At 38.5% G+C, this 15,619-nt stretch overlaps 2 protein-coding genes across 4 annotated transcripts; both read left to right on the forward strand.

The window, feature by feature from the left end:
* The first annotated feature begins 5,067 nt into the window (after positions 1-5,067).
* On the forward strand, positions 5,068-9,693 carry acot8 (acyl-CoA thioesterase 8). The gene is made up of 6 exons (XM_053315916.1): positions 5,068-5,364; positions 7,302-7,438; positions 7,550-7,775; positions 8,747-8,904; positions 9,005-9,196; positions 9,417-9,693. Exons 1-6 carry the CDS (start codon positions 5,168-5,170, stop codon positions 9,533-9,535), a joined length of 1,029 nt encoding a protein of 342 aa, XP_053171891.1. The 5' UTR covers positions 5,068-5,167; the 3' UTR covers positions 9,536-9,693.
* Positions 9,694-11,681: 1,988 nt separating this feature from the next.
* On the forward strand, positions 11,682-15,495 carry ift52 (intraflagellar transport 52 homolog (Chlamydomonas)). 3 transcript variants are annotated; one of them, XM_053316106.1, is made up of 14 exons: positions 11,682-11,815; positions 12,088-12,256; positions 12,349-12,436; positions 13,081-13,210; positions 13,318-13,393; positions 13,568-13,639; positions 13,811-13,937; positions 14,035-14,118; positions 14,224-14,292; positions 14,382-14,536; positions 14,616-14,703; positions 14,794-14,902; positions 15,005-15,150; positions 15,232-15,495. In XM_053316106.1, the coding sequence occupies exons 2-14, from the start codon at positions 12,138-12,140 to the stop codon at positions 15,274-15,276; spliced, it is 1,308 nt and encodes a 435-aa protein (XP_053172081.1). In that variant the 5' UTR covers positions 11,682-11,815; positions 12,088-12,137; the 3' UTR covers positions 15,277-15,495. The 3 variants fall into 3 exon arrangements, with proteins under 3 accessions (XP_053172081.1, XP_053172082.1, XP_053172080.1); XM_053316107.1 differs by having other exon boundaries at positions 11,704-11,747; XM_053316105.1 differs by having other exon boundaries at positions 11,774-11,810.
* The last annotated feature ends 124 nt before the right edge of the window (positions 15,496-15,619 follow it).

Genomic DNA, 15,619 nt, shown 5'->3' on the forward strand with positions numbered 1-15,619 from the left:
GCGCTATGCATTGTGAAATCAGTGGGCTCCATATGTGCTCAGTGTGTTTCCCACAGAATGACAGTGTGACCGTAGATGAGGGGAGGAGGGCCGGTTAGATAGAACAGATTTAAATCAGCAATACAGTAGCCAAATGGCGGTTCACAGTTTAGCCCTTAAACAACAGTGAGGAGCCTATATAAACACTGAAACAGATTTTTCATGCCATAATCACTCCTCCTGCTACTGACCATTAGAAGATCCCTTCATAATGCACTTACAAGGGAAGTGATGAGTGTGGGTGTGTGTTTATCTGAAGCTAACATGAAGCTCATTCAAATGAGTTAAATCAATTAGATACCTTACAGATTTACAGTCAGTTACAAGTCCTAGTGTCAAATTCCCTCTTTTTGTGTCTATACTTTCACCACAGCTCAACAGGGAAACACACAGAGGGAATTTGATGCTAAAAAGACTGTAAATGTGTCAGATATCCACTTGATATGACTAACTTAACTTTTAAATGCATTTTACATGTTGATTATCTAGTCATCTGAAACAGCCTGTGCACTTCACTGAGTCTTGATCTCAATCAATATCAGAGAGCTGCAGTTTTGTCATTGCCGTGTTAAACAGTTTATATTACATTTAAATCAATAATGTTTGTGGAATGCTGAGTTCAACACTTCATTCTTGTGAGAGCAGGTTTTGGTAAAGGTTTTTAATTCCCCAACAGGCCAGAAGATGAATTCTTTTTTATTGAATTAGCCAACAAATAATGATGTAATGATTCTGTACACACAAACACAGGGAGGGGATCAGGAAATGAGACATATATGAAGGATGAAGAGCTGTGTGAACAGGGAGTAACAGAAACTGATGAATCTGATGGATCGACCAAGTTATTATTTCCCAATAACATATTTGGTTATTGACTATCTTGTGTGGTCATTTACCTGCACAAGTAGTAGGCTATGTGTCTAGTGTCAAACTCTGTACAAATATGATTGTTCACAGTGAAGCTCAAACACTGAAGTAAGGTAATAATATCTATTGAGTGGGGTAATATGAACCACGTGGTCACATTTACTGTGGTTGAAAATGCTCTCTGTACTTCGTTATTAGGAAATGTTGATTGTGTGGATGTTGGTTTCACACATTTTGAGTGAATAAAATCCGTTCACGAATGGTAACGCTACATTTCACACTGTGTTTAGCATTTTCAACCCTTGACATCGAGTATTTCACACACTAACTGTAGCAACTTCACTGTTTTGCTGTTGTTGAATCAAATACATGTCAAGCTAACAAACAATACTTACAATCTCTAGTTTGTTTTTAGTGAAATATCTTCACAACTGTTGGATGAATTGCTATAGCTTATCAGACATTTCCCATTAAAAAACAATCCATAATGTTTCATTTGTCCTGTTTCTATCAGCTTCAGATGTAGGCTACTTTGTGATTCCTGCTAATTTGCTTGTATTAGTATGCTAACATTGTTTGTCCTTTTCGGAGGAAGTGCGTTATGTTTTCGGAGGAAGTTTTCGGAGGAAGTGCGTTATGTTTTTTTGTGTATTTGCATACACAAAAAACATAACGCACAACTTCCTCACACAAGAGAATGACAGCAAACTAACTCTTAAATCTTAAATATTAGCCTTGTCATGGTTAGCTTGTTAGTATGCTATCATCACGCTGCCTAAGTAGCCTCACATGGCTGTATCCACTGTAGTGTATAAATATAAACAAGTGCAGTTTAACTGTGTGTTAACTTAAATATAGAAAATATAGCATAAAATATTCAATTTTGTTTTCTTTTTTATCCTTCCTGCATTCAGACACCACAGGGTAAAAACTTCTGGTACTGCATCTAAAACTTGTGAAAATTAAATATTAATGAGGTGGTAGTGAGTCTGCTGAGGTTTTGAATTATATTAAATATAATTATAATGATGATTATTGATATGAGGAGGGTAAGATGCTGGTGTTGACTTTGATCTAGTAATGTCTGTGTCATAAGCTTTCAATGAGAACTTCAACTTTAAAACAATACAGTAGACTATATTTTTTATCGCTTATTAGTGTCAAAAAATGATATGTTGTCTGTGATTTAAATTGCTAATGTGAACATTTTATATTTAATATGATAAGGAACAAAAAGTTACATACATAAAAATTCCGTGATCATAGATAATGATTAGATTTGCTGACTCAACATTAAAAAAAAAAAAAATCTTTGACCAATGCCAAGAATTAAATGATCCCTGTCAAAATGACCAAGTGGTATTAAACAAAATCAACTTAAAATATCAACTTTAATATCTGACATTAATGGCAACAGTATAAATTGGTGCCTGAGCTTGCAACACATGTCTTCTCATTGCTCTGAGGCATGGTTCGTGCTGTACATCCTATAGTCTCTGCGGAACAGCCTGCCTGAAATGACTCAGCAACTTAATGCAGCTTTGCTCAGAAAAGGATGCAAATTTGTTCCAGACGACCTAACAGGTAGAGGTTTTACATCTTAAAAGAATGCGGAGATGTATCTTTGGGGTACACAATTAATGATTTATAGACATGCAGTAGGTTTTTGAAACTGATTCGGTGATGCAGTGGAGGACTGTGCTCTGTGTTCTGAATACACTGCAGAAAGTGGATCAGAAAAGCTGTTACCACTGATAAAGCTTTAGATACAAGTTCTGGCAACGTGCTATATATTTTAAGAGGGTAGAAATATTACATGTGACATATTTTCATAATTGATGCATATTGTGTTTTAAGCTGAGCATTGTTTGCACACAGATATGAGTGCTGCAGACTGCATCAGTGCTGTAACACATACATGAATTTGTGAGTATGCTGTCTGGCATTACATACAAGATATCCAGTATTGCTGCTGCTTTGCCCTCATGGCTGTATGTAAGTATTCATACAGTCAATGATATAAAGTTGCGTGATAAAATGTCATGTCTTAACCCAAAACCACCCAGCCCAGAGACTTCATGGGAAAAATAAATGCATGTGCTCCAAATCCATAATTCTCTATACACCAAAGTAGCTGCTATGTTTGAACATCAGCTGATAGGACCACCTACACCTCATTTTGATGGGCTTCCCTGCTCTTCCTGATATACAACATGTAGCACGCCAGCGCAGTACAAAGTAGACTGCTACTGTGGGAGTCCAAGACTTTCAGCTCAGTATATTTATATACTTGAATTATGCATTTATGTGGTTCTCTACTCTCACACAGAGCTGGGAGCCCCTTTCTCCCTCTTACCCCTTTATCTTTAGCACACCACACCAAAAAATGGAAACACTTTCTATGCCAAAGAGCAAAGCTCCTATATGAAAACCCTTTGATGGTGTGTTCTGTGGATTATTCAGACTATATGGGAATACTGTCTGGAGAGATGTTTTTGAGAAACAGTTTGTATTTTTAAGTTAGTGAGGAGGAGTTTTTCTTCAGTGCTTTCATTTTGGTCCAAGTTTTTACTTTTGGCAAGAAGGAATAAAAAGTCCATGCTACCACTTCCTGTTGAGGCAGCATTTATAAAGGATGTATAATATAAGCTATAAAGGCATTGTTGCCAGGCATGGAAAATCCTCCTCTAGTGTAACACGTCTTAGCTAATCATTACAACATTTTAGTCAGTTTAGTCAGTTAAAATTGTCAACCTATCTTTTAGCAACTAAAAGATAGGTTGACAATTTTTCAAGTCAGTCCTAAAACAACAGTCAGGTGTCCATATGAACAGTGGAAGAGGTTTTCCTAGCTGCAATCATTCCTCCTGTTCATACTGACTATTTAAAGATCTCTTTCAAATGTGCATTCAGTGAAGGTGATGGAGGACAAAATCCACAGTGTGTCCATACAGTCATTTAGTGCAAAAAAGCATCGAAAAGTTAATGTTATAATGCTTATGAGGCTTCAGCAGTCTGAGTTAGTCATATCAAGTGGATATCTGATACAGTCTTTTTAGCATCAAATTCCCTCTTTGCGTTTCCCTGTTGAGTTGTGTTAGAAGTATAGTAACACAAAGAAGGACTTTGCCACTAAAAAGACTATAACATTAAAACATAGAAGACTTGATTTGACTCATTTGGACGGCTGAAGCTTCATATTTTGTAAGTGGATTATGAAGTGATCTTCTAATGGTCAATATGAACAGGAGAAATTATTATAGCAAAAACAACATGTGATGTTCATTTGGGCAGTTCTCTTTAGGGCTTATGTCTGTGTCTTTCTTTTATATTTGTGCTGTGGGAATCTAATCATAAAACAAATCCCACTCATATACTCTGCAATTCTGCATGCAATGTTAGCTGCAATTCAGTCGAATTGTTTGGTTTGTTGAACCAAATAGTTAGTTCTGATCATTTTACCCCAGTGCAGTCAAAAATGTACTTGTTCCTTCAGTTGGATGTTTGATCTTCACTGTGATGTATGTGCAGAGTTTGACACTAGAAGTCTGTTTTGACATTCATCTGCTGAAAGTGGAAAGCTTCTCTGAGCGCATTAAACATCTGACTTATAGGGGAGGGCCTATGAGCAGGATTTCTGCCATTACAACTAGTTTGGAAGCTAATCCTGGTCCAGTATGCAATTTACTCAGTGTGAAGTGGAAACTTGAAGCTTCCAGTGCACAAACACCAAGAATGGACTTTACAGTGAAGTATGAGACATCTTTTGTTTTAAAGTTGAACTTTTGAAATCATGAAAGGTTGCATGCTCATAGATTGTGGAATGTTTGTGGAAGAAGGAGTAGATTCAATTTTAAAGATTTTAACATGGTAATTATGCTGTTTTTGTGGAAAAACGATATCAGACACACGCATTATAGTTCTATATTGGGAGGCGGGTGGGGGGGGCGGTAGGTGAGATTTCATGACATTGTATTCCTTGTTCCTTAGTTTCGGCATTAAAACACCCAAACGCAGCACATAAGTTCAGCATTTGTACTTGAAGTCTGCAGTTTTTTTGAACAGGCAACACCACAAACACCTGCTTTTCCCTCTCTTGTAGCGTCCTCAGATCGCCATGGCAACTACAGCCTGACGTCACCCACGCGGATGTCACCAGTCGATTCAAACACCAGTCAAACCGTATCAGCTAGTGTTACAAAGCGGATGTAGTATCTACGTCTTTATGGCCTTTCGACGCAGTGCAAGCTGCTAAACAAACATGGCAGATAACAAAGTGGACGCTAGCCGTAAAGCTAATGAGTTCACGCATGATAATTCAGGTGGTTCAGCGTCGCCGGAGTCTCCTGAACATGAAGCCGCGGGAAGCAGCACGTCTCCTCCGTACAGTCAGGACCTCCGGAGCGTCCTGGTCACCAGCGTTTTAAACCTGGAGACGCTCGACGTAGACTTGTACAGGTGAGCTGGCTGAAGTCTGTCACTTTACTTTAGCTTAATAATAGCGATAGGCTCATGAATGAATGACTTGAAATGTTGTACTTGTAAATGCTTTGTAGCTACAGTTTGTTTTTGTTGTTGCACAGACGCTTTTCGAGGGCTACGTTAAATGTTATTGGAAGTAATTGAGTAAGGTAGGTAGGTTGCTGCTTTTGCTGCAGCAAACATATAAATGAATAGAAATGGATGAGGCCTTTTAAATTTGGCATGAATAATGTAAAATGAGGGCAGACTCGTAAATGAAAAGGCACCTGATGCTGTTGCTGCACTGGCGTCTTTCACACTATTCTAGCATACTGTCATACTAGTTTTTGCAAGGTGGAAATGGTCTATTTCTTCTATGAAGTCACCAAATGATTCACTGTCCTGCTGCTTTGTATCTTACTAGTGATGGGAAGTTCCTTTGACTCCACATGCAAAACTGAGTTTACAATATGATGCATCATTTTTAGATGAAAGTGGCTGAACACCCACACGTGTGTTTTCAGTTGTTGTAGCTCAGGTTGAAGGTGGATGAAGTAGTGTGTAATATGTACTGCACCAACAGGTGATAAATATGAGTGAAGCGTCTGTACACCTCCACACATAACTGAGAACAGATCTTGTCTGGCCGATTACAGCTGCACTATAGCCTACTCTTTGTTTTTAGATATAGTAACGTTATAAGTGTAGGTCTTGGTTTTGTTTTTAGTAGACAGCAGTGAAGGGCCTTCAGGCATGTACACAATGCAGATTTTAAAAAGGTAAAAAAACAAATGTTAGACCTCAAGGATGCACACAATGCATTTTGGAGAGAAACACTGAATGCAAAAAGAAACTCTGCTCACAAACAGCCCTGTGGTGTTTTCTTGTCAACAAACAAAATATATTTTTACATTCAGTGTTACTCAACCAAAACACATTGTGCATACATCCTGGAGGTCTAATGAAAGTGTTGCCTTCCATTCCTTCCATATAAAATATTTGCAGTGTTGGTTTTGAAGTTATTCAAATCTTTACATGTTTACTAGCTTGCAGTTTTCTCCTTGTCTGCATTACAGCTACCTGCAGATCATTAATATGTTTTGAAACAATTCAGGAGTATGCATGCACAGGTGTATGTGCATCTTTGTGCACCTGCATGAACAAAATAGTGACCCACATTGCTCCAAAAAATCTGCTCCAGTAAAGATCAGAAACTGCATGATCCCTTAAGTCAAGACTAGTAGGGGTGGGCCATGTGTGCCTGGGTTTAAAACTATCCACAATAGTTTAAATTAGCTGTAACTTAACCAGCGACATTATAATGCTGCTTACATTTAACACACCAATAATTATATCTACTAATGAATATAAAACATGACATTATTTTTGTACTTTAAGTGTATTTTGTGGAAAACACTTTTGCACTTTAAAATGACCCGTTGAAGTATGTTTTAATTAATAATCATCTGCAAATACGAATGACTGTGTTTCCTTCCCACCCTCCATAAGAGAGGGTTTAGGGAGAGGGGGAGGAGCAGGGTGGTTTGCTTCCAAATCTCCTGCTTGATTTCTAAAACAAGATCATTTTAGCTTTAAGTAGAATACTTAATTCAAAACCACAAAAGTGTCCATTTACCTCTGCCTGCACTGGATGTTGTGAAGCTTAGAATCTTCACTTTCTGTGCACTGCTATTTACACACATGATGGGAAGAGAGTATTAGAAACATTGTCAGTATAAAGCCTAAGAAAACCAATCACTTCACAAAGGTAGGCTCCATTGTACAGCTTCTGTATCTGATGGCATTCTATTGTGTGCAGGGGAATCCATTAAACTCAAATACACTGACCCTCTTTGTCAGAGCTACATGAACATCATCTAGTGAGACTGCATCACATGTATTTCAGCTGTCTATTTTTGTCTATTTTTCCCCAGAGGGACTCACCACTGGGTGCCTCGCACTCAGCGTTTGTTTGGGGGTCAGATAGTGGGCCAGGCCCTGGTGGCTGCTGCCAAATCTGTCAGCGATAACCTCTACGCCCACTCTCTCCACTGCTACTTTGTAAGAGCAGGTAAGATGTAGCATGACTCCCGGTGCAGCACTAATATTAAAAAAGGTGGCATTTGGAGTGTCAGATACTCTTTTCCCACAGCTGTCATTTTAAATTTAAATTTTTTTTCAGGGGATCCGAAGGTTCCAGTTCTGTACCAGGTGGAACGCACGAGAGACGGACGCAGTTTCGCAGTGCGCTCCGTGAAGGCCATCCAGCATGGAAAACCCATACTCATCTGCCAAGCGTCCTTCCACATGCTGCAGCCCAGTCCACTGCAGCACCAGTTCACCATGCCGACTGTGCCTCAGCCCGAAGACCTCCTCACTGCAGAGCAGCTCATCCAGCTTTATCTAAGGTAGAAAGACTGCTTCTTTTATTAGTGACAAATCAGCATTAGCAGGGGGTTTGACTAGACACAAATGTACGAACACAACAAGCCATTTGTGTGCTTTATATACTTAGTGGGTTAGATTAATGATTAACACATACGAGTAACACAAAAATAAAGGAGCATTGGAGTGTGAGAGTGATTTTTTGCTTCTTGCTTCTATTAGTTTCAAACCATGCTTGGGTAGTTTTAGTTTTATCTGGAGGTGTTTTGACACACACATTTGACTTTTCTGCCATCATGAATACAATGGAGGTCAATGGAATTTTGTTTGTGGTGCCCAAAGCACTAAAAAATAATATTTGAACAGCTCAATAATTGTATTTCTTTCCATAAATAATGTCCAAGTTGAACAGTGTCCTGGAACATTTTTCCACCAAAGAAATGGGAAAAATTCTTTAACCAAAACCAGTAATTAAATGGAAAAATGTGGAAAAAGTATGACAATTGTAACATCATACAGTATGCAGTTAACTACACTGTGTATGTGTCATTTAAGAGCTTCATCGAGCTCCTACAGTCATGCAGAGAAGCACTGATAGTCTTATACATACTTTACAGATGTGGGACAGCTGCATTACAACAAGATTTGCGAAATATTTTGATTAGATCTTGTACAACTCAATAAACAAATGAACATCTTTTCAACACATGATGGCAGAAGAGCAGGAGAACATTTGTAGCTTCGAGGGTAAAAGAACAGTTGATGACAAACAGCATCAGTTAGTTTTGCGTAATTGTATATTTGCCTCTGACACATATTTCGCCATAAAACAAGGTCTACATTCACAAAGAGTAGGCCGGTGAGTTTATTATTTATTATCTGTTGACTTTTAAAACACTTTTTGGAAGTTATGCAGCTGCTTGTGATGCTACACTGACTTCCTGTTTACATAGTCGAAACTCATGATCTGTATTCCCTCTTCATTATTTCACAGTAAACCAGACCTGGCAGAGAACGCAAAACAAGGCCTGAACAAACTGCTGGCTAATGAAGTCCCCATTGAAATAAAGCCAGTCAACCCACCACAGTTTTACAAGCGCACCGCAACCGAGGCGAGGAAGCTGTTCTGGGTGCGAGCGCGAGGATATATCGGTAAAATGCACTCAATGAATCATACCACGTTCTGCACACATGATGCTATACTATAAGCAAAGTGTGTTTGATGCATTTTAATGTGCGTGTTTGTGTGTAGGTGAAGGCAACATGAAGCTGCATTGCTGCGTGGCGGCATATGTGTCCGACTTTGCGTTCCTGGGCACCGCACTGCTGCCTTATCCCAACTACAGGGCCCACTTCTCAGCCTCGCTGGACCACGCCATGTGGTTCCACAGCACTTTCCGCAGCGATGAGTGGATGTTGTATGAGTGTGAGAGTCCGTGGGCAGGTTAGTGTGTCATCCACTTTGATTGTTCTGTCTGTTATAACACTTATAAAATGACTGGGGGGGGGGGGGGGCAAGTGTTTGTGTATTTCTGAATATTTAGTGGGTTTTTTTAATGCTACTTTTGTGGCTGATGACCTGTGACAGCCACCCGTTTAGACACCAATTACACTTCTGCACCTCCCACTTTAACCTGGCATGTTGTGTTTATTGTATCTTGCAGGAGGCAGCAGGGGACTTGTTCAAGGGCGGCTGTGGAGAAGAGACGGGGTGCTGGCTGCCTCGTGCTCCCAGGAGGGCGTCTTGAGAGTGAAAGCAGTCCCAGAGCCCAGCAAACTATAAGCACATTTCTAACATGTATCATGTGTATATTTTAATCATAGAAGTTTAATTTAATTTTAAGATGCAAAAATAGTAATATAACATGAGTTTATGATGGTTTTATTATGAACATGCAAACATCTATTTAATTTCCTAACAATAAATAATATATAATAATGTATACATTGTCATTTGTTTTGTACATTTCCCAGTCCCTAATTATACATAATGGAGTCTTCAACTTTGCATACAACTACTACTTTATTCTACATAACTGTACTACATACCACTTTATTCATGCTCATTTTTTTATGTAATAATGATAAGACCAGTTACACTGCAAAAACTATCATTTTAAAATGCACTCTACCATGATACTGAATTAAGAAAATGTAATGTTTATTTTATCACACAAATGCAATGTCAAAATTTGACAGTAGTAGTAGTAGACTAACATTCAATTTTACAGATACATGGATTTTATGTCATGTCTTTGCACTATTAAAAGTCTACTAAATAGAAACAAAGATGGCATATAGTGTGTATGACTCTCTATAGCACATGCAATTACAAGGACATGCCACAAGGGCTTTTTCTCAATGTGAAGTAAAGATCTGCCTGTGAAAGAATGAAGCAGATGAATGAAATGTAGGGCGAGACAGCCAGGGAGATGTGCGGTCAACCAGGGAAGAATGAAATGAGTAATGTAGTCAGTTTTAGAGCAGCTAAACAGATTGATGTACCTGTAATATTGCCATTTTCCACTGTACTTGCATGTAAATGAGTGGTTTAGATTTTAAAAAAAGAAAAGTGCTTAGTTTCCACTGGGCTCAACTCAATTCAAAATTTCAGATATGTCTATGTGGTGCACAAAAAGTTCAGCAGATTTAAGTACAAAGCGTAATGCTGTAAATATAGGGTTCTAATTAACATGAATCTCATAATTGTCTCCTAACCCCACAGTGTGGTAATTGTACACATTCTCCCATTGTTTGCCCTTTGGTAATTGTTATTGTAAAGATGGAAAATGTCAATAACCAACTATAGCCTGAATTTGAATTTAAGTCCACTGTGCCTGGCAGCAGGTAGAAACAAAGCTTTTACACTGTGAAAGAGATTTGTGTTAATCCCATGAGTAACACTGATGAAAGTCAAGATAAGACTGCAATCTATTGTGCTTGCAATCCAAATGAACAAAAGGTTTGACGTTTCAAATTGAAAGAATCCACTATGGGCAGAATCGGAGTACAATAAAGGGTAAAGATGACTGGCTGTCCCGATTGGCTAAGTGTGTGGGTGTGACTTTTGCTATTTGACCATAAGTGATTTTCAGATAGGCCAGGGCAATGATGAGGAATCCTGTCACCTAGCAGAATGTTCTCTTCTCTTCCCAGCTTTTGATGCACTTCCCCTTCAGTTCCTCCACCTCTTTCTGAACATCCTTCTATTTCACAGGGACGAAGGTCCAGAAGATCCAGCTGATCCAGCTGATCCAGCTTAAATGTTCATACCCCTTCTGCTATGTATGTGTGTGCATTTGTTTTTATATTCACTCACTACTCAAACATGGCTTTAGGTCGTATTCGGCTGACTGATTACATGACCTGTTGTGTGTATTGTTTTTCATGGGAGGGCAGGCTCTTCTGTTTCCATCATGTTTGGGGCCATATGAAACACGTAGAAGAGAGAACAGGGAAATAAACAAAGATAAATCATTGTTAAATACTTTGTCTTAACATTCATTGTATTCTTTCATTGTCATTATTATTACATATTGTGGGAAGTTGATCAGGTTCACAGGTTACAGCAATAATGTAGAAGTGGATGATGAGTTGTTGTTTTTTTGTCACATTATGAAGCATTAGTTTAATTTGCATAGCTGTTAACCTCAGTTTCAATAATGTAGCTGATACAAGTCTGATTAAATGTGTTTCATTAATTGCAATTCATTTTTTACCCTTGAATACCGTGCTGTTGAAGGCTCCAGAAAAGCTAGTTAGTGCACTTTTTACGAAAGAGTAAAGAAGAATATCGATACAATTGCTTTGGTTTTACCTAGAGTACCTAGTTTTACCCTATGCCAGGTTTTACCCTACTGCTACGCTCCTTGGTTGCTGTCACCATGGTTACCACTGGAACCACTATCCCCCATAATGCATCGCTGCTAGTAGAGCTTAGCAACGTTGACAACGCTAACCTGTGAATGTAAGACAATAACACAGTGTCACGGCAGGTGGGGGTTTCTGCTATAGTTAATAGAGAAGAGAAACATTAATGGCAACCTTCGGACGCTAACGTGAGGTACTGACACCCAGCTATTAGCTACGCGGCTAACAACAACGTTATATTCTGAACAATTTAGAGTTAGCCGCTTGAGCTATGTTTGCTAACAGTAGTCTAACGTATGACGATGGATGCTTAGCTTCTTACTACAATGTTTCCATGTTGATATTGACTGAGACAATTATTGCCAGTGCATAACCGTAACTATCTAGAATAGTGATAATGTGCTAAAAGATACTTAGTAGCTAATTCAATGGGATATGTAACTATGACTTAAACTCTGTTTCTAGGTGTATGGATATGTCTAAGAGCATACAGTGTTGAGTGAACCTAATAAAACATGGAGAAAGAACAGCACAACGCTGTGGTCTTCAATGCCTCTAAAAGAGAGCTCTTTACTATGAACAATGGATACAAATCCATGCAGAAGAGACTCCGTGCTCAATGGAAAATCCACAGGTAATGTGTTTGTGGTATGGCACTGCTTTGTCATCATTTTGTAGCATTATTGACAAAAATACATTATGTTAAATAAATGCTGTCTCCTTTAGTATGAAGGAAGAGCTGTCTATTGAGAAGCTGAAGGGTGTCAAGTTGTGGATAACTGCGGGGCCAAGGGAGAAGTTCACAGCATCAGAGGTGATGTATCAAAAGTGATCACGTTTAAAACCTCCAAATTCATGAAAAAATTAATTGTGTATATATATGCTGAAAAGATGTTCTGTTCGTTTCCTTGTAACAGCTCCGGGCATGGGAGAGGGTAGAAATTTAACTATGTGGCTTTTTTGCAAATTGTGCACTTCACACAATATATTTCTTCATTAGTCCCACAGTAGAGGAATTTCACATTATAAAAGCAGCAACGTGGATAGTAAAAATAAAAAAAGTCAATAAAGAGAATAAAGAACAATGAATAATAAGTAAGTAGAAAAAAGCAAAACGTTTAGATTTAGATTCAGGTGCACTCAAGGACTGGGCTTAAAATAAGAATAAATAAATGCATCCATTCATTCACTCACTCTCATCTGCACTAACCATACACTCATCAATTGCCAGCTTATACAGTAAAAATATGGGATGCTAAAAAAAACGAAGTTCAGTTCAGAGTTCATTATGGTGATCATGGCAAACACAATAATAATAAAAAACATTAGTAGTAAACAATATAGTAAAATAATAGTAATCTGTAGTAGTAATACGAATGTACCTGACTTGGATATTGTTATTGCACAGATTTAAACACAAAGCGTGTTTCCATATGTTTTTGTCCCATGTGATTTCAGCTGGAGGTGCTGAAGCACTACCTGGACAGTGGAGGAAATGTCCTCGTTATGCTCGGCGAAGGAGGAGAGATGAAATATGACACCAATATCAACTTTCTCCTGGAGGAGTTTGGGATAATGATCAACAATGGTGCGTTAATGAAATCTTGACACTTCATGACACCTCACATCATTTATGCAATCGTAGTGCATCGTGTGTAGTTTGATTGAATCACATGTTCTCCTTCAACACTACAGATGCAGTTGTGAGGAACGTGTATTACAAGTACTTCCATCCAAAGGAGGCGCTCGTGTCCAATGGTGTATTGAACAGGTTGGTTGTTACAATATTTATTGTATTTCTCACACAAATACACTTTTATGGTTTGTTTGTGTACATATATATATATATATATATAGTTCTAATGGATTACTACTGCTACAATAAATGGTCCTATACATTGATACACATTAAAGCTAACATATTTTTTCCTAATTCTGTGTTCAGAGAGATCAGTCGAGCTGCTGGCAAAGTGATCACAGGAATAACTGAGGATGAAAATGTTGGAAACAATGCACAGTAAGTGATTTGGTTTTATATTCCTATTTTCACTGACTGCTACATTTGATAATAATAATGAACTTTAATTATAAAGCACCATAATTAATTATGAAGCACCTTTCATACATAGCAGATTTAGTGTTCTTGGAGTGATTTTAAACACATGATTTTCTGTCTTAATTTGCACAGAGCTCTCACATTTGTGTACCCATATGGCGCCACTCTGAGTGTGATGAAGCCTGCTGTTGCCGTCCTTTCAACTGGCTCAGTGTGCTTCCCCCTCAACAGGCCTGTCCTGGCTTTCTTTCAAGGAAAGGTCAGAGGCACAAGATGTGTTTTTCTTCATACTTATTCTACTTGTGTATGTATATACCTGTGAAGTGATGTAGAAATATGTTTCATGTGTTATTAAGGAGGCTGGGAAACTGGTAGTGCTGGGTTCCTGCCACATGTTCAGTGACCAGTACATGGACAAAGAGGAGAACAGTAAAATCATGGTGAGTGCAGTAAAAATTTAAAGATGTTTAAAAAGTAAACTCTCTTTTGAAGTCTGAGGGTGAGAGTATTTTTGCTCAACACTCTGTCATACTTTTTCATTCCAGGATGTCGTGCTCCAGTGGCTCATGACTGATAATATTCAGCTGAACCAGATTGATGCGGATGACCCAGAAGTGAGGATGTCTACTTCACAGGAGAATGATGTCTTTTAAATGAGCCGGCATCCATCTCATCCCCCCCTTTTTCTTTTCTCTTCCTCTAGATCACAGATTACACTATGTTGCCAGACACGGGGTGCCTGTCAGAACAGCTCAGAGTGTGCTTACAAGAGGGTGATGAAAACCCCAAAGACTTCACCTCCCTCTTTGATATGGCTCTGTTCAATTTGTCGACCGATGCTTTACCCCAAGTCATCAGGTGAGAATGCAAAATATACTTTGAGAACATCATGTGCTCCTATTTTTCCTCAGTAGCTAAATTGTCATGTTTTCTGCAGTGCTTACAAGCAGCTTAATGTCAAAGATGAGCCGCTTCAGCTGATCACGCCGCAGTTTGAGACCCCTCTGCCTCAGCTCCAACCTGCTGTAAGTCAGTCCTGACAGTGTTCTTCCATACAGTTCTAGAGTCATATGTAACTGCATTTAAACCCACAAGTTTGGGCTTTTGTCTTTTAGGTCTTCCCACCTGCCTTAAGCGAGTTGCCTCCACCCATGCTGGACCTGTTTGATCTAGATGAAACTTTCTCCTCTGAGAAAGTGCGCCTTGCTCAGCTCACAAATAAATGTAAGATGGAGTACTTCACTAAAGCAAAATGATTCAACTGGTTAGATTTAGAATGTTAAGGTGCAATATATCTCACTTTTTAAAAATTTATTCTGCTCTCAGGTACAGATGATGATCTTGAGTTCTACGTGCGGAAATGTGGGGAGATTCTGGGCGTGACTCCAAAGTTGGATAAAGATCAGAGGGATGCCAAGCATATCTTGGAGCACATTTTCTTCCAGGTTGTAGAGTTCAAGAAACTCAATCAGGTGAGAGCCCTTTAAATCCCCCAAAAGTAATTGATTATGCATTTAAAGTTATGGTCTAAAAATAAATTCTCCCTTTTGCAGGAGCACGATATCGACACTGAGGCACAATTCACTCCGGGTCAATGATTATTCAGCTCTGCCTTTTCAATATACTGTACCATGACTAAGCAGATGCAAGTATATTCTGTAGGAAAAAGCCTGTTACTGTTATTCTGGTCTGCACTAAGATGGTGCTGTGATGACTAAAATGTATGACTGTATATACACCTTTTTAATCTTTATACCTTTGTATTCTGTTGTGGAGAATATATAAAACTGTAAATATACTTGAGTAAATAAAGTCACTTTTATTTAAATCAAATATTTAAAACATTTTGTACAACACTGCAATGCATCCTCACATATGGATCCTGTAAAAAAGACAAAACAAATTTAATTGTTAACATAATTTGCAGATTTTCACAGAACA

This window comes from Scomber japonicus, chromosome 3 (genome assembly GCF_027409825.1).
Source record: "Scomber japonicus isolate fScoJap1 chromosome 3, fScoJap1.pri, whole genome shotgun sequence".
Taxonomy (NCBI): domain Eukaryota; kingdom Metazoa; phylum Chordata; class Actinopteri; order Scombriformes; family Scombridae; genus Scomber; species Scomber japonicus.